Source organism: Schistocerca cancellata, chromosome 3 (genome assembly GCF_023864275.1).
Source record: "Schistocerca cancellata isolate TAMUIC-IGC-003103 chromosome 3, iqSchCanc2.1, whole genome shotgun sequence".
NCBI lineage: Eukaryota > Metazoa > Arthropoda > Insecta > Orthoptera > Acrididae > Schistocerca > Schistocerca cancellata.
The window spans coordinates 263,254,874-263,275,091 of NC_064628.1; the positions used below are offsets into that span (position 1 = coordinate 263,254,874).

At 37.6% G+C, this 20,218-nt stretch overlaps 1 protein-coding gene across 1 annotated transcript in view; it reads left to right on the forward strand.

Annotated features, from left to right (window-relative positions):
* The window catches only part of LOC126174911 (ankyrin repeat and zinc finger domain-containing protein 1-like), a 102,892-nt gene that overhangs the window by 41,224 nt on the left and 41,450 nt on the right, over nucleotides 1–20,218 (forward strand). The window contains exon 6 of the mRNA XM_049921349.1: nucleotides 17,360–17,514. Coding sequence (XP_049777306.1) covers nucleotides 17,360–17,514 — 155 coding nt within the window. The remainder of the gene's footprint in view (nucleotides 1–17,359; nucleotides 17,515–20,218) is intronic.

A 20,218-nucleotide genomic window follows, 5' to 3' on the forward strand; every position in this document is an offset into this window, starting at 1 on the left:
CTGGACACATGAGAGCTTGGTGAACTGGATAATGACCTTAACTGGGAGTCATCAGTTGATCAAAGAGTAAGACTGGTACCACTGACAGTTTTGAAACCAGAAGAATCATGAACAGAGTTTGTGCTGAGACAATCACTTCATATGCCTTAGCAGTTTCTAACACATCACTCAAAGTAGACTCCAATGTTTCTAAAGCCTTTGTACTAACTTCACAATCCGGAGGCAGGCAGATTATAATGTCCGGAATTAAAGACTCTGCATAATATGTGCCATATTTTCGACAGGCAAAATCACATTTGCGAGATAAGCCCTTGTAAATCAGCAGCCCACAGTGCCTAGGATGTTTTACTTTGCTTAATACACTGACTGAACTTGCTGCAACAACACTTTTGGTGACTGTAGTATTCAGTCAGCAGACTCTAAACTTCAGAAAACCTTAGACTACTAGAGACCAAGAGTGGGCATGAGTTTTTGCACCACTTTGTATAATTTACTGCTAGAAGACAGTCATAGTGCACTAAGGCATTCAGGATCATCAGTTTTACTTGTGCTGAAGTGTAGTTAGAAATGCCGTAAATAGGCCTCCCAACTCTTGCTTGCCTCGTAAAGGAAGCAACTGGTAGAAGGAGAGGCATGGAGACAACAGCTGCCACTTGTTGTTGATTTTGGAGAAACAGTAAAGCATTGTGTGCTGTTCCTGCTGCTGCTGCTGCTGCTGCCGCTGCAGCTAGGGCTGCAACTGCTGCTGTCACAACTTGACTGACTCAGGAGCCAAGGTTCACTAAACAAAACAGCATGCTGAGGAAGTTGCTCATTGCCAGTTTTCTGTCCTGTGTGGCATGGGCAGAAACTGTTTGCCATATGCTCCAGTGGGTACAGTGAAGCACAATGAAATGAACACCATTCCTATAAGTTCACAATAAGTGGAGTTCTCAAAGTGAATGAAGCAATAACAGGGCCAGGACATAGTGTTGCCGGCGTAGCGATACGAGTGTTCCAAAACAGTAAGCACTCGAGACCAGAAGGGGCTGCCACTCACAGCCTTAGTACCTCTTGACGTGCCCACATCCGTGCTAGATAGGGAATCTGAATCACTGTCCTATACAAAACTTTGTATAGATGTATTAGAGGGAATAACACTTACATTGAAGAAAGCCAATGCTGCTTCTCTTATACTACTCAGCTCTTGTTTTTATCTAATGCTAGCCAAGTACCCAGCATTGCCCGGGCGTGTATTTATTGTAATCTTCTATTAGTCCATTTCCTTCTTCCCCCTCTCTCTGTCCATCTTCTCCTCCCCATTCTCTCTGTCCATTTGCTCCTTCCCTTCTGGTCCATCTGCATCATATTTCCTGATTGATGTGCTGTACAACAATATAATTTTGCAAGCATATCCAGTGGTATACGTTGCTTCTGTCTGTGAAATGTATTGTGAACACAGTTGGTAGTAAAGAAGTAATAAATTAAAATGGCATACATAATGCCACAGTTTTTCACACATCTAAGTATTTGACTCATATCTCCTGAATTGTGTGTCATACAATGATATAATTTTGCTGGTACATTCAGTGGCATATATGAATTCTGCTTAAAAAATGGGTCATGACTACATTTAATAGTATAGGTGCAATAAATTAAAACATCATGCTTCATGTGGCAGTTTTACTACATGAACAACAATAATGTAATAAGCAGTAAACTTTTATCCTTTCACCATTTTGTGGGGAGATGACTAAAGTATGGGTATTTGAGTGTTGGCTACACTGCTTTTTTATCCCCACCCCACCCTTTTCATAGGTAGGTGGTTCTCACCCCCTCACACTGATTCTTTCCAAATACTAAGTTTGGTTGAAATTTGTCTAGTGGTTTAAGAGGAGGTGTGGAACATAAATACATATTTACATCCATTTTATAATATGTAAGGATTTCAAACAAAACATCTACCTTGCACAGACCCTAGAGCTGTCTGTATACTGGCAAGTCAAGATCCACTTAATACGGACATTAGAACGTACCAAATATCCTTAGAAATAGTACGTAATAGGGTATATTTTACTTTGTTTTGCATTATCGGAGTGTTTTAAATTTCCTTTCTATTAGTAATCTGTTATAGACTTTTGAACCAGAGTGTGAAACTCCATTCTGAATCTTAGATAGGGATGCAACTTTATATGGAAATTATTTTTACTTCCAGTATTGTTATTAACCACAAATACTATTAGACAGTATATGTACTGGTACATGAATGTAAAAGTCCCAAGGTTCCTGAAAAGGCATCTGCAAGATGTTGGTTGCCAACTTTGCACAATATTTGCATTGCATATTTCTGTACAATAAATACTTTTTTCATCTTGGTTGCACTGACACAGAAGATTCTGCCATATATTAATATTGAGTGAAAGTGTGCTAGCAATTGTGTATGTAGGTTAACACAGTGAAAGATATCTCTGAATGCAAAGCAGACAGAACTGAGATTATTTTTGTTATATTCACTTTTGATGTCACCTCAGCTTATTACCCATCAGGTCACCTAGAAACTTCAAACATGGAAACCTCATCCAGTCAGTGGCAGTACAGAAAAACCTCAAGGAGGGCATGCTAAAGATATCTTGGGCTACCTTTACTTTTACTGTAATAAAATATTATCAAGTCACATGCAAAGTTTAAGGAAGTTTTATTTAAACTTATTCTACATATATACAGCACAATACCATCTTGTGATATAAAACAGTTACAATTGTGGTTCTCTTCCTTAAATGATGAATTCTATGTGCCTATTCTCCTGGCAAATTGGTTAATTACATCATCAGTAGGACAACCAAAGTCAGGGTGAGTGTTCAACAGAGCTAAGCCATTAAGTCGATCCTCCTTCATTGTTGATCTCAGCCATATCTTTGTATGCCACAATGTTGAAAAACTTTTTCTACTGTTGCAGTAGATGCAGGTAGACAAGCAGATATTTTCTACAGTGTGTGCAAAGTAGGATAGTCAGATCTAGGACAAACAGACAATGCTTGCATAACAGAATAACGACAATTAAGGGCATTGATGCTCGTTTGCTTGTATTGAAGACTCTCTCCCATTAGTCTCTTTTTAATCACAAAGAGTGATTCTTCTTCAAAAAATGGTAGTTCTGTTAAGTACTGATTCAATTACGTGCCAGATCATTACCATCGTGTTTCAGTAGTTGTGAGGGCAAAAGTATGTTGAATTTTAAATGATAAATATTTTCTTCAGTATAAAGTTCTCTCATGTCAGTTGTAACATAGTCCAGTGTTGGAATAAAAACAGTTCTTTTCCAATATGTCATAACATCATCATTATGATCGCAATTTTCCCTGTGTCTTTGTTTGCCTGTAAGACGAGGAACACCCATCTCCATGTCTGACTCTACCATAACTGCCTTTGCCTCTTGGCGAGACTTGTAACAATATTTTTACAGAGAAATTACTATGAATTACTGTATTAATACCTCATAATCAACTGTTCACTCTCACTCTTGGCTAATCTTGACACTTGGAACTTTTTACTTATTCCTTCTTCAGTCTTAATATTTCTGCTTCTGAATGTAAACTAGCTTCCTGCGTGGCGAGTAGTCCATATTTATAGCACTAGGTATTGAAGGTTCTCTGTACAAGAAAACAGTATTCGTGACTTTTCTCGAACATATGCCAGACAGAACAACATATCGAGATCACTAGAATAGCCGCAACTTTTTTCATAGGTTTGTGTTAGCTATCTGTGTGCTACACAGAAACATATAAAATATGACGACACGGATGTGTATGCTACGTAGGAAAGTACAACTACTTGATAACTTGATTCAGTCGAGTCGACTGACAAAAGAAACAAACAAATAGCATGTACGCTGACTGACGGGGATGGTGCGGGTGGCAATGCGGGTGTCCCCACAAGGAAGGGGGGGTAGGGGGGGGGCGCCCCCCATACGTATCCGCCACTGCATCTAGTTGACACCTGTTGGCCTCTACTCTTGGTACTTATTAGTCATTTTTATTGTTTAAAATTGCTTAGTATGAGTTTTTATAAGATTAAGAGCTAACACCCAATTATTCTCATTACTGTGTCTGGTATGGATGTGGTATGACTCTTTATGAGTGTTCTAGTATTATCAGCAAAAATTATATCTTTTGAAGAGTTCTCCAATGTCCCTGGAGTATATTTTTTTGTAGGTCCAGAACAACAGTGGACCAAGCAGTGTGCCTAGTGGGACAATATATTTATTGTTTCGCCTCTCTGAATTCAGTTTTATTGCTGTCATGTCATTTGGAAGTCTGATCTCCTATTTTCTGTTATTAAAAGACTTTGTCGATGCAGGGAATGTCTCTAACCCCCTACCATTCAGATTTCCTTAGTAGAATTTTATGTTTTACAGAATAAAAGGCCTTGGCAAGATCGCATAAAAGGCCAACTGGATATGTTTCCTTGTTAGTCCTACTAGAACTGAGCTAGTCAGATTGTATATTGTTTTCTCCATAGAAAAGCCTTAATGGAAGGCATATTGAGGCTGTGTTAAAAGGTTAGTTTCAAAGAGATGGTTCAGTATTGTTGCAAGCTACCGTCTCACAACTGTTGCAGATCATGGGGCGGAAGGAGTCAAGTCTGTAAATAGAATGAATTTTTCATTCTGCAGTAGTGTGCGTGCTGTTATGAAACTTCCTGGAAGATTAAAACTGTGTGCCAGACTGAGGCTCAAACTTGAGATCTTTACCTTTCACAGGCAAGTGCTCTAACAACTGAGCTACCTGAGCATGACTCATGATGAAGTTTGGAAGTTAAGAGATGAAGTAATGGTGGAAGTAGAGCTGTGAAGTCGGGTCAGTAGTCTTGCTCAGGTAGTTCAGCTATTACAGCATTTGCTCGTGATAGGCAAAGGTCCTGAGTTTGAGTCTAGGTCTATAATTAGATGTCAGTTGTTAATTTCTGCTTTTACAAATGGGTGTTACTACTACATACTTCAGGCATGCATATTTCAGTGATACATGAAACACACCTTAACACAATGACTAAAAATAAAAATAACACCATGGGGTGCTACCAGTTTTCTTTCTGTTGTTATTTACTATGCTACCTTATACCTTAACTGATAAAATTTGAAAATGATTTCTCTTACAGATTTTATTGTAATTTATTGCACCCACTCAAAGATATTTCTGAGTAGTTTCTGTCTAATTCAGGAAGCTGTGTTGCTCCATTGTGTTCATAATCATCCTCTTGAAACTGTTTATTTCAATTTAATAATTGCCTAGATTCATGTGAAATTTAGATTTCCTTTCTTTGCATCTGCATCATCTTTCACTCTTTACGTAAGTATCTTTGTCAAATAATTGTCCATTTAGAAGAGTCATAGAACAGATAAGTGACAGAAAGTACCGCTGATAAATGACAAAGGAGCATTTTAGTGTAAAGTTGGGACGAAAGCTTTGGTGGGAAGCTTTATGTATGATACCGTATACGACACAGGTGATACAGTGATGGAATTGCCAACAACAACAACAACAACAACGTATTTATTCCTAACACATTCTTACAGAGTAAAACAAATAGAAAATGGGCTTGGTAAAAACAAAATGTAACTAAAAGTGAAATTTATTACATTTCATAAAACAATAAACTCCACTGTGGCCACAAGTATATGCGTCATTATTTCCTTTGACGCTTTACTGTTATGAGTCGGTCTGTGCACTGAGACCACTTGTAAAGCTTAGTAGTCTATTATTTGACAACATTTTTAGTCTTTTTGATCAACCATTTTGTCAAACAAATGAAAATAGTAGCTGTCTATTTAAGATTCAGTCAGCAGAAAATAAATCAACCATATATGTTCCGTGGGGTCACCGATCTGCATTGTTTTACTTACCAATGTAATTTTCAGTACACAGTGTACAGCGTGTCTTACTGAATATTTAATCAGAACAGTGAAAATAATCAATTATTGATAATATAATGATAGCATAATGATAGTACAATAATAACGCCTAATGATAATTGAACAATCAGTCCTTCCTTCTCTTCCCATCCAGTAAGTCTCCCCTTACCTGCATTCTGAGTGACTTTTCTCAACTGTACCCCTTTCACTAAAGCTCTCCAGTCCTTTTCCTTCATCCTACTTCCTTCCTCTTCAACTCTTCTGCCAGAAGAAAGAGCCACTGGCTTAGAAAGCTCGTAAAGATTAAACCTTTTTTTTGTGTGTGTGTTCCCATGCTGCTGCTTAGTGAATATTTAATTAGATAAGAGTTTCTTTGACTTGCTCAAAAGGAGGGTGTTTGGGCAAAGGCACTAAATAATTGTCTCCAAGTTTAGATAAGTTTGTGAACATCACTCACTGATTCAAAATGACTTCAGCACACAGTGATCATTTGACAGTGAGTTAGATATATCAAATTTGTACAAAAACTGTTGTGTGCAACAACAATACTTGGCCATTGTCCTCAGTTTCCATGCCACTGTTGTGTTCCTATAAGACAACAAACATCATAAAGTAGGTAATACTACATCCACAAAAAAACAAACACTGTTCGAGCAGGCCTAGAAGGTCCAATGGTGCCGAATAGCCGCCGTGTTATCCTCAACCCTTAGGTGTCACCAGATGCAGATATGGAGGGGCATGTGGTCAGCACACTGCTCTCTTAGCTGTTGTCAGTTTTTGTGACTGCTGCTGCTACTTCTCACTTAAGCAGCTCTTCAGTTGGAATAGTACATCCACAGTCCCATAAAATACAAACACTGAAAAATCTGTGCGCGCATTATTGTTCCTGCTCAGAATAGATGCTGTTTTCTACATCACTTTATATGCAAAAACACAATGTGCATAGGAGAGTCCATTATCACTCCTTATTTCAGCACAGTATTTATTAATCATCAGGGTCACAATATACATTTTTGAGATTACTTATTTCAGTCATTAGACATGCTCACTGAATAAATATACTAATGTCACAGTGAAGTGAATTATGTAATGTGAAGATGCTGTGCAAAAAAAAAAAAAAAATAAATAAATAAATAAAAAAAATTGAAACTGATAATCACCAAAAAATTGTTTTGTGCTCATGATCATTAAAAAAGTATTAATGTGTGCTGAATTTTGTGGTTCCATCCTTCACAACTTTAATGACTCGTTCAGCCACAAAACATTGTATTCCGAATAATTCTACAGTCATAGCTACAGGAGCTGTCTGCACCTCTGGAATGCAGTGCTTGCAGTAAACAGGGATATTTGGTTGCTGTTTTGTCTTGAATAGCTGACGAGTGCAACTAAGTGTAGCTTAGTGCTACACAGATTCATGCTGATGACTGCAGATCCACAGCGGTATATTGGCTCCACAGTGTCGCAGGAAACAAGTACCATATAGTGACTACTGTTATTACACCATTACATGAAAGGGCTGTTGCAAAGGTTCTTCCATTTCTTTTAGTTGAACAAAAACCGTAGTTACAAATCTGGTACAGGATGAGAGTTCAGCACAGAAATGCTGAAATTAGTTGTGCAACTGTATTCGACGTCCAGTACATTGATGCGTGGCCAATGAGATAAGAACAACTTGATGGCGTGTCTGTCAGTCTTATGACTCATGGATTTATTGCTTGATTCAAAGTATTAATGATGTTGAGAAACTTGGTACTTCTTTTTTTTGACTAATATATTCTTCTTTTCTCAAGATTTGAGAGGGCGCAGTGTGTGCGTTTTGTGCACAGTTTGTGCGTTGCTGCCAGTATAAGTTGTTGATCCCATTGTCAACAACAACCCGCTTGTTCATGCTCAGTTATCCAGATAAAACTACTTAATTTCTTCACAGTTATCACATAATTTTGTATCCTTTAACCATTGTTAAACCTCTGGCACAAAAGTTTAAATGTCACTGTGAGAGCAATTTTGTGGCTCACAACCACTTTGCAGTTTTTTCGTACTGTGATGTAATTATTATTTTTTCATACTGCGATGTAATTATTCTGTGGAGCACTGCATGTCTCTGAAAAGGGGTATGCCTCCATTGAACAACTGCTGACCCAGCAAGTGAGGAATGGCGATAAACAGCTGTTAGAACTTGTAGAAACGTGACATCCATTGTTCCAACTTCACACACATAAAAACGGATTTGAGGACAATATGCATATTTGCATTTATCATGCACTTAGCACAATTTCTATGTGCAAATTATGACCATCATTCATGAGTAAATTTCTATGTGCAAATTATGACCATCATTCATGAGTAACAGAAACAGGTAGTAATTTATATGTTACACTTCAGCATACAATACTAACTTTTGGCTGACAGCAATTGTACAAAGAATTAAAACAGTGGAAATAAGTAAGTCAGTGAATAAAGGGAAAATCCACCATACTGCTACGAGAAATCCAGAAAGAGCGACACACCAAAGATAGTCAAAACTCACAGCTTTGCTTGTCAAAAGAGGTTAGCCAGCACATGTATTGTAAGCATGTAGATTGAGTATGATACTGGCATGTTTTCATTGTGTGGGTAGCTTTGTCCTAGTCAGAGTCTAAGAGGTCATGGCACGTGATATAATAAAGGAGGCTCTATCTTAAGTCCACTGCTTTGTGCCTGCTGTGAAATTGTGGCACCGCCAGTCGTGGAAGCAATTAAATAGCCTCACTCTTTGAGTCACTATCTACAGCAAGGATTAAGTCTTACCCTTACTGAGTTATAAGAAAGTGTGTAGAAATGTAACATTTCTGGTATTTCATTCTCAGCGGTGGCTCGTGAGCATGCATTCCGGGTGTTCACAAATTTCTAGATCGAGATAAATATGAGTATGTGAAATTAATAGCATCTCCTGTATAACAGTTACACTCATCAACGTATTTATACAACTACAGCCACTGCTAATAATAATAATAATAATAATAATAATAACAACCCCCGTGGAGGCCCGGGAAAAGAATAGGCCTCCAGTATGTTCTGCCAGTCGTAAAAGGCGACGAAAAGAACAAACCACTAATAGGGCTAACCCCCCTTTTAGTGTGATTACTTGGTTCAGGACAGAACTAAAGAAGCCTCGGACAAGCGCCGTCATGGTCGGGGACGACGCTTGAACCCTATGCCCGCCCACAATGGTAACAACACTGCTAGCCAACTGGAAAATGATTTAAATCCAAATAGAGGTGTTTTGCAGGATATGCTTCCTGCAACCACCCTAGAAGGAAAACAAAGACAGAGGATGAGTTGGTCAGATGAAGTTAATCAACACCTCATGTTCTGTTATTACCAAGCAACAAACCTAGGAACCAACACAACTGGATACAGATCACAAGTATACACAACATTTATTACCAGATACCCAGAATTAAAATTTTTAACAGAACAACGACTAGCTGATCAGATCCGTGTAATAATAAAAAATAACAGAATACCCCAGTCAGAATTAGAAAACATCAAACAAGAAGTACAACAAATACTGGAACAAAATAATGTGCAATCAGAAGAAGAAGAAAATACAGTAATGGACTCAAACATCCCAGAGCAAACAAACAAAGACCAACACGCATCAATTAAACAATCAGAGGAAAACGAAATCTTAAGACAGCCACCAGAACAAGCACAAATAGAACACGAAGAGACACACGTGTTAGATATAGAAGAGAAATTTCAGCTAACATATATAGAATACAAAGACACAAATACAGACATTAGACCATTCTTGCATAGACCACCAAATAACCCACAAGTCGAAACAACAATAAAAACTATCAACACAATCATACACAACAAAATAAATGAAAACACAACTATGGAAGAGTTACAACTACTGGTTTATATAGGAGCACTCACTACACTAAATATACACACTAGGCAGAGATCAGAACAAACCAACACACAGAAGAAACCCACAAAACCAGCATGGCAACACAGGCTACAGATCAGAATAGAAAAACTGAGAAAAGACATCGGACAGCTAACACAATTTATTAGAAATGAAATATCAGACAAAAAACGAAAAAGGTTAGGTAAAATCTCACAACAAGAAGCAATAGAGCAATTAGATGAAAAAAAAGCAGAAATTACAAGCATTGGCCAAACGACTTAGAAGATACAAAAAAAGTGAAAATAGAAGGAAACAAAACCAAACATTCAACACAAACCAAAAGAGATTTTACCAAACAATGGATAACACACACATTAAAATAGACAATCCACCAAACATAACAGACATGGAACACTTCTGGAGCAACATATGGTCAAACCCGGTACAACATAACAGGCATGCACGGTGGATACAAGCAGAAACAGACACATACAAGATGATACCACAAATGCCTGAAGTGATAATTTTGCAACATGAAGTCACCCGAGCAATTAATTCTACACACAATTGGAAAGCCCCTGGAAATGATAAAATAGCAAATTACTGGCTAAAGAAGTTCACCTCAACACATTCACATCTAACTAAATTATTTAACAGTTACATTGCAGACCCATACACATTTCCTGATACACTTGCACATGGAATAACCTATCTGAAACCTAAAGATCAAGCAGACACAGCAAACCCAGCTAAATATCGCCCCATAACATGCCTACCAACAATATACAAAATATTAACTTCAGTCATCACACAGAAATTAATGACACATAGAACACAGAACAAAATTATAAATGAAGAACATAAAGGCTGCTGCAAAGGAGCACGAGGATGTAAAGAGCAACTTATAATAGATACAGAGGTGACATATCAAGCTAAAACTAAACAAAGGTCCCTACACTACGCATACATTGATTACCAAAAAGCCTTTGATAGTGTATCCCACTCATGGTTACTACAGATATTGGAAATATACAAAGTAGATCCTAAATTGATACAGTTTCTAAACATAGTAATGAAAAACTGGAAAACCACACTTAATATCCAAACAAATTCAGATAACATCACATCACAGCCAATACAGATTAAGCGTGGAATATACCAAGGAGACTCATTAAGTCCTTTCTGGTTCTGTCTTGCTCTGAACCCACTATCCAACATGCTAAATAATACAAATTATGGAGACAATATTACTGGAACATACCCACACAAAATCACACATTTGCTATACATGGATGATCTAAAACTACTGGCAGCAACAAATCAACAACTCAACCAATTACTAAAGATAACAGAAGTATTCAGCAATGTTATAAATATGGCTTTTGGAACAGACAAATGTAAGAAAAATAGCATAGTCAAGGGAAAACACACTAAACAAGAAGATTACATATTGGATAACCACAGCGACTGCATAGAAGCGATGGAAAAAACAGATGCCTATAAATACCTAGGATACAGACAAAAAATAGGAATAGATAATACAAATATTAAAGAAGAACTAAAAGAAAAATATAGACAAAGACTAACAAAAATACTGAAAACAGAATTGACAGCAAGAAACAAGACAAAAGCTATAAATACTTATGCTGTACCAGTATTGACCTACTTATTTGGAGTAGTGAAATGGAGTGACACAGACCTAGAAGCACTCAATACACTTACACGATCACAATGCCACAAATATAGAATACATCACATACATTCAGCAACAGAAAGATTCACATTAAGCAGAAAGGAAGGTGGAAGGGGATTTATAGATATAAAAAACCTACATTATGGACAGGTAGACAATTTAAGAAAATTCTTTCTAGAACGAGCAGAAACTAGCAAAATACACAAAGCAATCACTCATATAAATACATCAGCTACACCACTGCAATTTCATAACCACTTCTACAACCCTTTAGATCACATAACATCAACAGATACAAAGAAAGTAAATTGGAAAAAGAAAACACTACATGGCAAGCACCGGTATCATCTAACACAGCCACACATAGATCAAGACGCATCCAACACATGGCTAACAAAAGGCAATATATACAGTGAGACGGAAGGATTCATGATTGCAATACAGGATCAAACAATAAACACCAGATATTACAGCAAGCATATTATTAAAGATCCCAATACCACAACAGATAAATGCAGACTTTGCAAACAACAAATAGAAACAGTAGATCACATCACAAGCGGATGTACAATACTAGCAAATACAGAATACCCCAGAAGACATGACAATGTAGCAAAAATAATACATCAACAACTTGCCATAAAACATAAACTAATAAAACAACACGTTCCCACATACAAGTACACACCACAAAATGTACTGGAGAATGATGAATACAAATTATACTGGAACAGAACGATTATAACAGATAAAACAACACCACATAACAAACCTGACATCATACTCACCAATAAAAAGAAGAAATTAACACAACTAATTGAAATATCCATACCCAACACAACAAATATACAGAAGAAAACAGGAGAAAAAATTGAAAAATACATCCAACTGGCTGAGGAAGTCAAGGACATGTGGCATCAGGATAAAGTCGACATTATACCAATTATACTATCAACTACAGGAGTCATACCTCACAATATCCACCAGTACATCAATGCAATACAGCTACATCCAAACATATATATACAACTACAAAAATCTGTAATTATTGATACATGTTCAATGACCCGAAAGTTCCTAAATGCAATATAACATATACCGTACAGTTAAAAGGAAGTCACGCTTGATCAAGGTCCGCGTCACTGTCCATTTTTGACCAGACATAACGTCTGAGAATAGAAAGAAATAATAATAATAATATGTGCATAACTTGTCAGAAAAAAGAAAGAGTTGTTTTTAGTTAATTTTGTTGTGCATAATTAAGTACAGTTTAGAGCAAGAATGAAATAACATGTTAGGTTTCTTTACTGTCCATTGGCATTTTTGTGTAAACAACCAATTCCAAAACAAACTGCTGTTTGTGCAAATGATGAAATTCATGCAGTACTGTTTACCGAAATGATTACTTAGTAGAATAAAAATGAGGTGCTGAAAACCAGGAGGACCAAAAGCACACCACTGTTGATCCCACATTTAACTGAATAGCAAAGAAATCAGTGAGACAGCTCTTGGTGAATGTTCATATATGCAATGTGGACCTACAGCACAGATAACTCTGACCCACCATAAGATCAACAGATTTCAGAAGTATGAATAAATTCTACAGTCTCACAATCAATGATGTACTTTATAGTGCTCAGCACTCAAATGGGTTACTGTATGGTAAAATCCAAAACTTAACATATTATATCTCATTCATAATCCTGCAAAATAGGTTTTTCTGTCAGAATAACTATAACATGTATTGATGTCCAATCTAATTTTACTATATAATGAGTGAATTGGCACATCTGAGGAGTGTGCTACCATTTTCTAGCGGGATTTATGCAAAGTGAATGGGAATAAAAGTCTGCTGCAGTGTTCCACCATCTGGTGGCATTAATGTAAACTTGTAGTTGAGTGGTAATGGATAGCAGTACACGCCATGGCCTGTGCACGTTGTTTATCAAATCTGTATGTATTTGGCCCATAAGGCGATTGCATCATGTCAGTTGCAAATGTTAAAAAGCTCCTTAAAACGTGCACAAGAGAAAGTGTGCTCGCGACCCTGGTGGCAAGTTTCACACAGTCTAGAGGAGTAGCAATGAAGTATAGTGTGGTAGATTTAGCACTGTGTTTTTCAGATTACCACATCTACATTATGTTTAACAGCATTCAAAGAGAAATAACCAATAATTCTGAAAAGTGTCAAAAGTTGTGGTTTTCACGTATTCTTGTGTTCTTACGCAACAGCCACCACTGTTCATTCTTTTATAGAAGCTAACATTTTTCGCATCAATCCCTTTGCTGTATTTGGTTTCTAGATTTAAGATTCATTTAATAGTATCTAACTGTATTCCATATACCAGTTTGGACATTTGTACATATTCTTATATCACAGGAACACAAATGGCGGTGATTATAAAATAAAATAAAGTTGTACAAATCTGAGATGATTTCAAAGCTACAATAGGTGTACAACCTGATGTTGACACACATCCAATTTTGCGATCTAAGAAGAGGGTATCAAAGTTAGCCAGTGACATTATTTTTCAAAACTCAATCAGGCAGACACCTGTCTGTACTTGCTTTTATGCACACATATGAACTAATTACTTTTTCAAATACGCCATTTGGTATACTTGCTGATTATAAATGATTCATTGGGTTAGGGATGAATGTATGCCTTGGTGCACAGCCAGCACATCTTGGCACAGTGTTACACCGTCCGGGTTATCTGGATATATCACACTAACACCAACCTGTCAGAACTCCGGAGATGGGAACTTGCCCTTCAGTATATCCTCTCTTCTCGTTATCTGCCAGGCCTCAATCTCCACGAATTTCTAATTTCAATTTGCTGCCGCTCATACCTCACCTGTCTTTCAACATCACCTTTGCCTCTGTACTTCCGCCTCGACTGACATCTCTGCCCAAACTCTTTGCCTTTACAAATGTCTGCTTGTGTCTGTGTATGTGCGGATGGATATGTGTGTGTGTGCGCGAGTGTATACCTGTCCTTTTTTCCCCCTAAGGTAAGTCTTTCCGCTCCCGGGATTGGAATGACTCCTTACCCTCTCCCTTAAAACTCACATCTTTTCGTCTTTCCCTCTTTCCTGATGAGGCAACTGTTTGTTGCGAAAGCTTGAATTTTGTGTGTATGTTTGTGTTTCTATTGACCTGCCAGCACTTTCGTTTGGTAAGTCACATCATCTTTGTTTTTAGATATATTTCACAAAGTATTACATACAAGATAGTGACCGATACAGTGTATGAAAAAGCACGTTTTCAAGTTTCTTATCCATCATTACCAATGTTCTAATTGCTGTCCTCGCACTACATGACATGTCTATGCAGTAGTCAAACTCAGTCCATACATATTCAAGCATGTCCCTGTCAATGTTTGCCAGTGCAGCAGTGATACGATCCTGGAGCTCAGCCAATGTTGTTGGAAAAGGTGGTATGTACACATTGCCTTTCAAGTATCCCTAAAGCAAAAAAAATCATAAACTGTAACGTGGGGAGACCTCGGGGGCCATCTGAAGAGTGCACATCGCCCAAACTATCTGTGCCGGCCGGAGTGGCCGTGTGGTTCTAGACGCTACAGTCTGGAGCCGAACGACCGCTATGGTCGCAGGTTCGAATCCTGCTTCGGGCATGGATGTGTGCGATGTCCTTAGGTTAGTTAGGTTTAAGTAGTTCTAAGTTCTAGGCGACTGATGACCTCAGAAGTTAAGTCGCATAGTGCTCAGAGCCATTTGAACCAGCCAAACTATCTGTTTGGAAGTTCCTTGTTTACTTGGCAGTGCAATTTTCTAACCAATGAGGCAGAGCTCCGTGTTGTTGCAATATGAAGTGTGTGTTGTCAGCTATCAGTCTCGGAAACAACCAGTCTTGTAACATGTAGTTATGTCATACCCATCAGTTTTCCCAGGAAAAAAGTAGGACCCATAAACATTGCTACGTGACACAGCACAGAAGATAATCGCCTTTGGGGAATATCTTACCGTTTAGGTGAAGCGTTGCCTCATCACTGAACATGATCAGCAGGAAAAAAGTTCCATTGCCTCCTAGAAACTTTCACAAAATTCGAATCTGATGGTGTGGTCATTTGGTCATAAACCTTGCAATAGCTGTAAGTGAAACAGTTTCTGATGTAATTGCTTCCACAGAGTTGGCTTAGGAATCCCAGTTCACGACTTGCACAACGTGTGGATTTCTGTGGGCTATGGAGGAACACATCTTGGATGCTCTCCACTGTTTCCTCCACTATAGGTGGTCGCTCGGAGATGTTCCTTTACAGAGGCAGTGTCCTTGAACTGTCAATACCATTGCCGAATGCTTTTGTCAGTCAGTGGCTGTATGTTTTACTGCCTTTGGAATGCATACTGCACAGTAGTGACGGATTCTGTCTTCTCATATTGCAACACGTAACATGCTTTCTGTTGATTAGTCACCATTTTGCAAACTGTTATCATCCCCCCTGCCATCTGGTGATCAAAATGGAACCTGCTATGACATAAACAAAACTTTAAAGTACACTCTTTGGACTGATTATTAGTACAAGTGGGTGGGCATTATATGTTTGAAGCTATAATACATCAAAACCCAAGGAATCATTTGTAATCACTCTGTTTATTGGTAAAATTGTGAACTTTGGAGGGAAAAGGGTGGGTGTTAAAAATTGTATAGAGAGACGAAGGTTTGACTATCTTAAGCAGATGGAAGTGGATCTCGCTTTTAGTAGTTATGCAGAGATGAATAAATTTGCAAAGTATAGACTAGTTCGGAGACATACGTCAAACCATTATTTGGTCTGAAGATGACGACAACAACATTGTAGCTGTAATTTCACAGTTCATCCTAAATTTATTTTTATTTTTAATGATAAATACCATTAGGGAGTAAATCTGCTGGTATGGAAATGTATGGATCCTTATGGTCCTGTAAGAGTTTTCTTGAAGTGTTTAATTATCAGTTTACACTGTATTATTATGTGACATGTATGTAGAATAAATAGTTTTTTTGACCTCAGGTCCATTTCCTTAGAAGAATATGTGATAGGACAGAATCGAGTGAAATTATGCTAGTAATCCCATCTGCATAGCAAATTTGCAAGGGAGATTTTTAAATGCAGAGATGATTTCTTGAGATTTCTCATTAGCTTATCCACATGCTGATACAATGTCAGTTTATTATCTGTCGGGATGGCTAGGGACTTCACAAGTGGAGCTCTCTCAGGTGTGTAATCATTGCTCTCTAGTTCTAATACATGAAAAGTCCTTCCTTTTTTATTGGAACTGCATGATATGAGTCTTCGTTAAATTAGGTGTTAAGCTACCTTCTGTAATCTTACTGCATTATCCTCCTAAATGTGCCTGGTATGGATGTGTTATGAGTATAATTGATCGTCTGGAAAGATCACAGTGTTTGTAGAGAGAGGAGACACACTGTGGTGCAGTGTAGCATCTCTGTATACTTCACAGTGCTCCTCTATTGGGAAGATAATTGCGTGGAAATCATTGGCAATGAGATATAGTCAGTGAAACCAGCACTGTAGCCATTGATATCAGATTGTTTTGAAGAAGAATAAGAACATGATGATGATGATGATGATGATGATGATGATGATTGCACTGCATTTATTTTAAAAAATATTTTGTCATTGAACAGTTACCTTTTGTGAGAGAGATTATATCGTGCTTCAGGCTCAATCACTCATGTGACAACTATTCAGTTACTTGCATTTTCTACTTTTTATTACCTTCTCCTATGCATATTCAGATGTTTGTGTGCCAATAACTTACACTTTTAGTGATTACTATTGCTAACGTGTTTCAGACCTTGTAAGAATACATCTGCATGTTAAGACCAACATTTTTTTGGCTTCATTGTGCTCTAGGAGGAAAAGTGACTGTGCACAAAACTTTCCACAGTTACACTGTTCGGGCAAAGCAGGGAGGATCCCAGAGTGCCAGAGATGGACGCAGCGGTGGGAGCCACCCTAAGAGTGCTGGCGCTAGTTTGCGGCGCTACAATGAAGCTTCTTTTGCACAAGTATTTCCATCTGTTTCTCTTACTTTAATTTTTATTTTTGTTTGATATTTCCTCATTTGTATTAAATGTTTGTATTACATGAGGTTTTTTAAGCAAAAGAAAAAAGATACCTAAAGAAGCAGTAGTCTTTCATGTAAAGTGAAGCTTTGTAAAAGAGTATCCCGACATGGAGCAAAACAGGATCATCCAGACTTAGGACTTTCTCTGGTTTACCTACTCTGGTTAAAGTGAATGACAAGATAGTTCTATTGGATAAGACGCAGCTGATATCCTTCACCATGCTTATTATACAGAGACCTGTACTCTATCTCTGATGACTAGAGCTAGAAATTTTAGGTGAAAAAATTTGGTTAAATAGGTGTGACGAAGATGCAGTAATTTAGTCAAAGAAGGTGCATGTTTTATATGTTAGTATTCATACAAACATCACCAAAACCTGTTTTACTTCATATATGACATGGTGAAAAAATTAGGTTAAATAGGTGCAACGAAGATGCTGTAATTTAGTCAAAGAAGGTGCATGTTTTATATGTTAGTATTCATACAATCACCACCAAAACCTGTTTTTCTTCATATATGACATGAAATTCTCTCACACATGCATCATTGAACCTTGGATCTCACTGGCATTGTTTGTTTCATTGAGAAAGTAAATTTTCAACTGTGTGGATTTCGTTTGCAGTTCATGACCTTTTCGGGTGGAGTTTAGGTCTCAGTTTCATGAATTTGACTGAGACATTGCCTCGCCAATTAATCATAGTCGAACTTCTACTTTACTACATTGTAGTTCTTTATTTTTCCTGTATTTTATGCTAGCTATATGCTACGTAATACAATTACATTAGTGTTTTCATCAGTTGTTATTGATATATCGCAAACACTGCGTGTCGGAACAGACCTGTCACTCTGAATTCCATCTGCTCTAAACTGCTTAGCAATATTACATATTTTTCTGGAATTCACTTTCTGTTTCAGCATAATTGCTTACTAATGCTGGCAACATAGGTAGATGCTAGAGCTACAAAAAGTCAAAGCATATTCCAAAACATTATGTACATAATGCTAACAAGGCTGTTAGGCTAATACTTCAACAAGCACTCACCAGGTTCGTGCTTATATCCCATTAGAGCAGTATCGAGAGCCTGTGATCCTAGCAGCAAACTGGGGAACTACATAGAACATAACTTTACAAACAAAAACCTCTCCATTTCTTGGCCTTTATAGTAAAGTTTGTATTTCCATTTCTTCAGTGATAAAATGTGGCAAAAGAGCAAAAAGAGTTTTAAACAAGTGGAAAAAGGTGCAACCAAAACTCGGTTAGGAATGTTCATTTAATGTTTTCTTCACAAAACAAGATAGTAGATAGGGCATTTCATTCTCTCTCTCTCTCTCTCTCTCTCTCTCTCTCTCTCTCTTTCTCTCTCTCTCTCTCTCTCTCTTGTTCACAGATGGAAGGTGACTCTCATAACTCCCGGTGTGTGAAAAAGGATTCTTGCCAATGATATTGTTACTACACAGACATAAGACTTACAGCTTCTTTCCATTTCTTTTTTATATGTACAGTTGAAGACCACAGTGTGTAACAATCACACATTATTGAAAGCCTTTTTTGTAGCCCAAAATGTTTTCATTCTTTCTCTGGCAGCTTAACGTCCTTCTCAGTCTATACACTGTTCAGTTTCTGTTCATCATGGAAGTCTTCAAAACTGTTGAACACTGATTTATACTTTTCCATTCTGGCATGTCTCTCAGTTTAACCCAGATCTTATCATGTGTCCTAAATGTGTTCAAAACTTCTAATCTTCTTTTCCCAATTAACTCCATAAATCTTTGATTTTCTTGCTGGAGTTATTCCATTCCTTGTATTGTACACAGTCCATCCATGATCTTTCATCCCATTATCTTGCAAATGATCTTTCTGTTGAATATCTCAGGTTCTCTTGGTCCATACATTTCTGTCATTTGGAGACATTCACTCATATACAGACACTGTTTTAGTCACAGTGTTGTTATAGTGTTGTAGTTTAGCTGTTGTGCCTTGGTTTAGCTCATCTTGAAATGACTTTCATTCTGTAAAATGCTTGTCATGTGATGAGCTTTTCCTATCTCCCCTCACCTGATGTTGTTGGCATCTGCTTTGCTAGTTGTCAGTTGCACAATTTCCCAGAGATATTTAAGGCAGTCAATTTTTTTTCTGTCTTTGTTTCTTTCCATGCCCTGAGTTCAGTTATAGTGGATGTTTTGATGTTTTTGTCATGGTTTTTCTCCCAAAAGGAAATTTGCAAATTGGCTTTTTTTATTGCTGTTTATCAGCTCAGAGAACAAGATCGCAAAATCATCAGCAACTACCAGGCAGTTAATCTTGATACCGCTTGCAGTCCCTCCAGTGTTTACTAGGTTGAGTGGCCCTTTCTTGTCCAGCTCTTTTCCCTGTACGTGGCTGTTGCGCAAAACACAAATGAAGGTATGTGGAGACAGCCTATCAGCCTGACTGATAACTGTTTTAATATCAAACTCTTTGGAGAGTTCCCCCATAAATTTTGCCTTTGAAGGGGTCCTTCTTAACATCTGCTTGACAATTTCCATTACTTTAGTGTCTGCTCCAAATTTTATTAGTACCAGATCTTTGCAGAGGTAGTTTCTCAGCACTCTCTTCTTCAGGCTCCATATCTTCTCAGTGTGTGATCTTTCTTTTTGGTAGCTT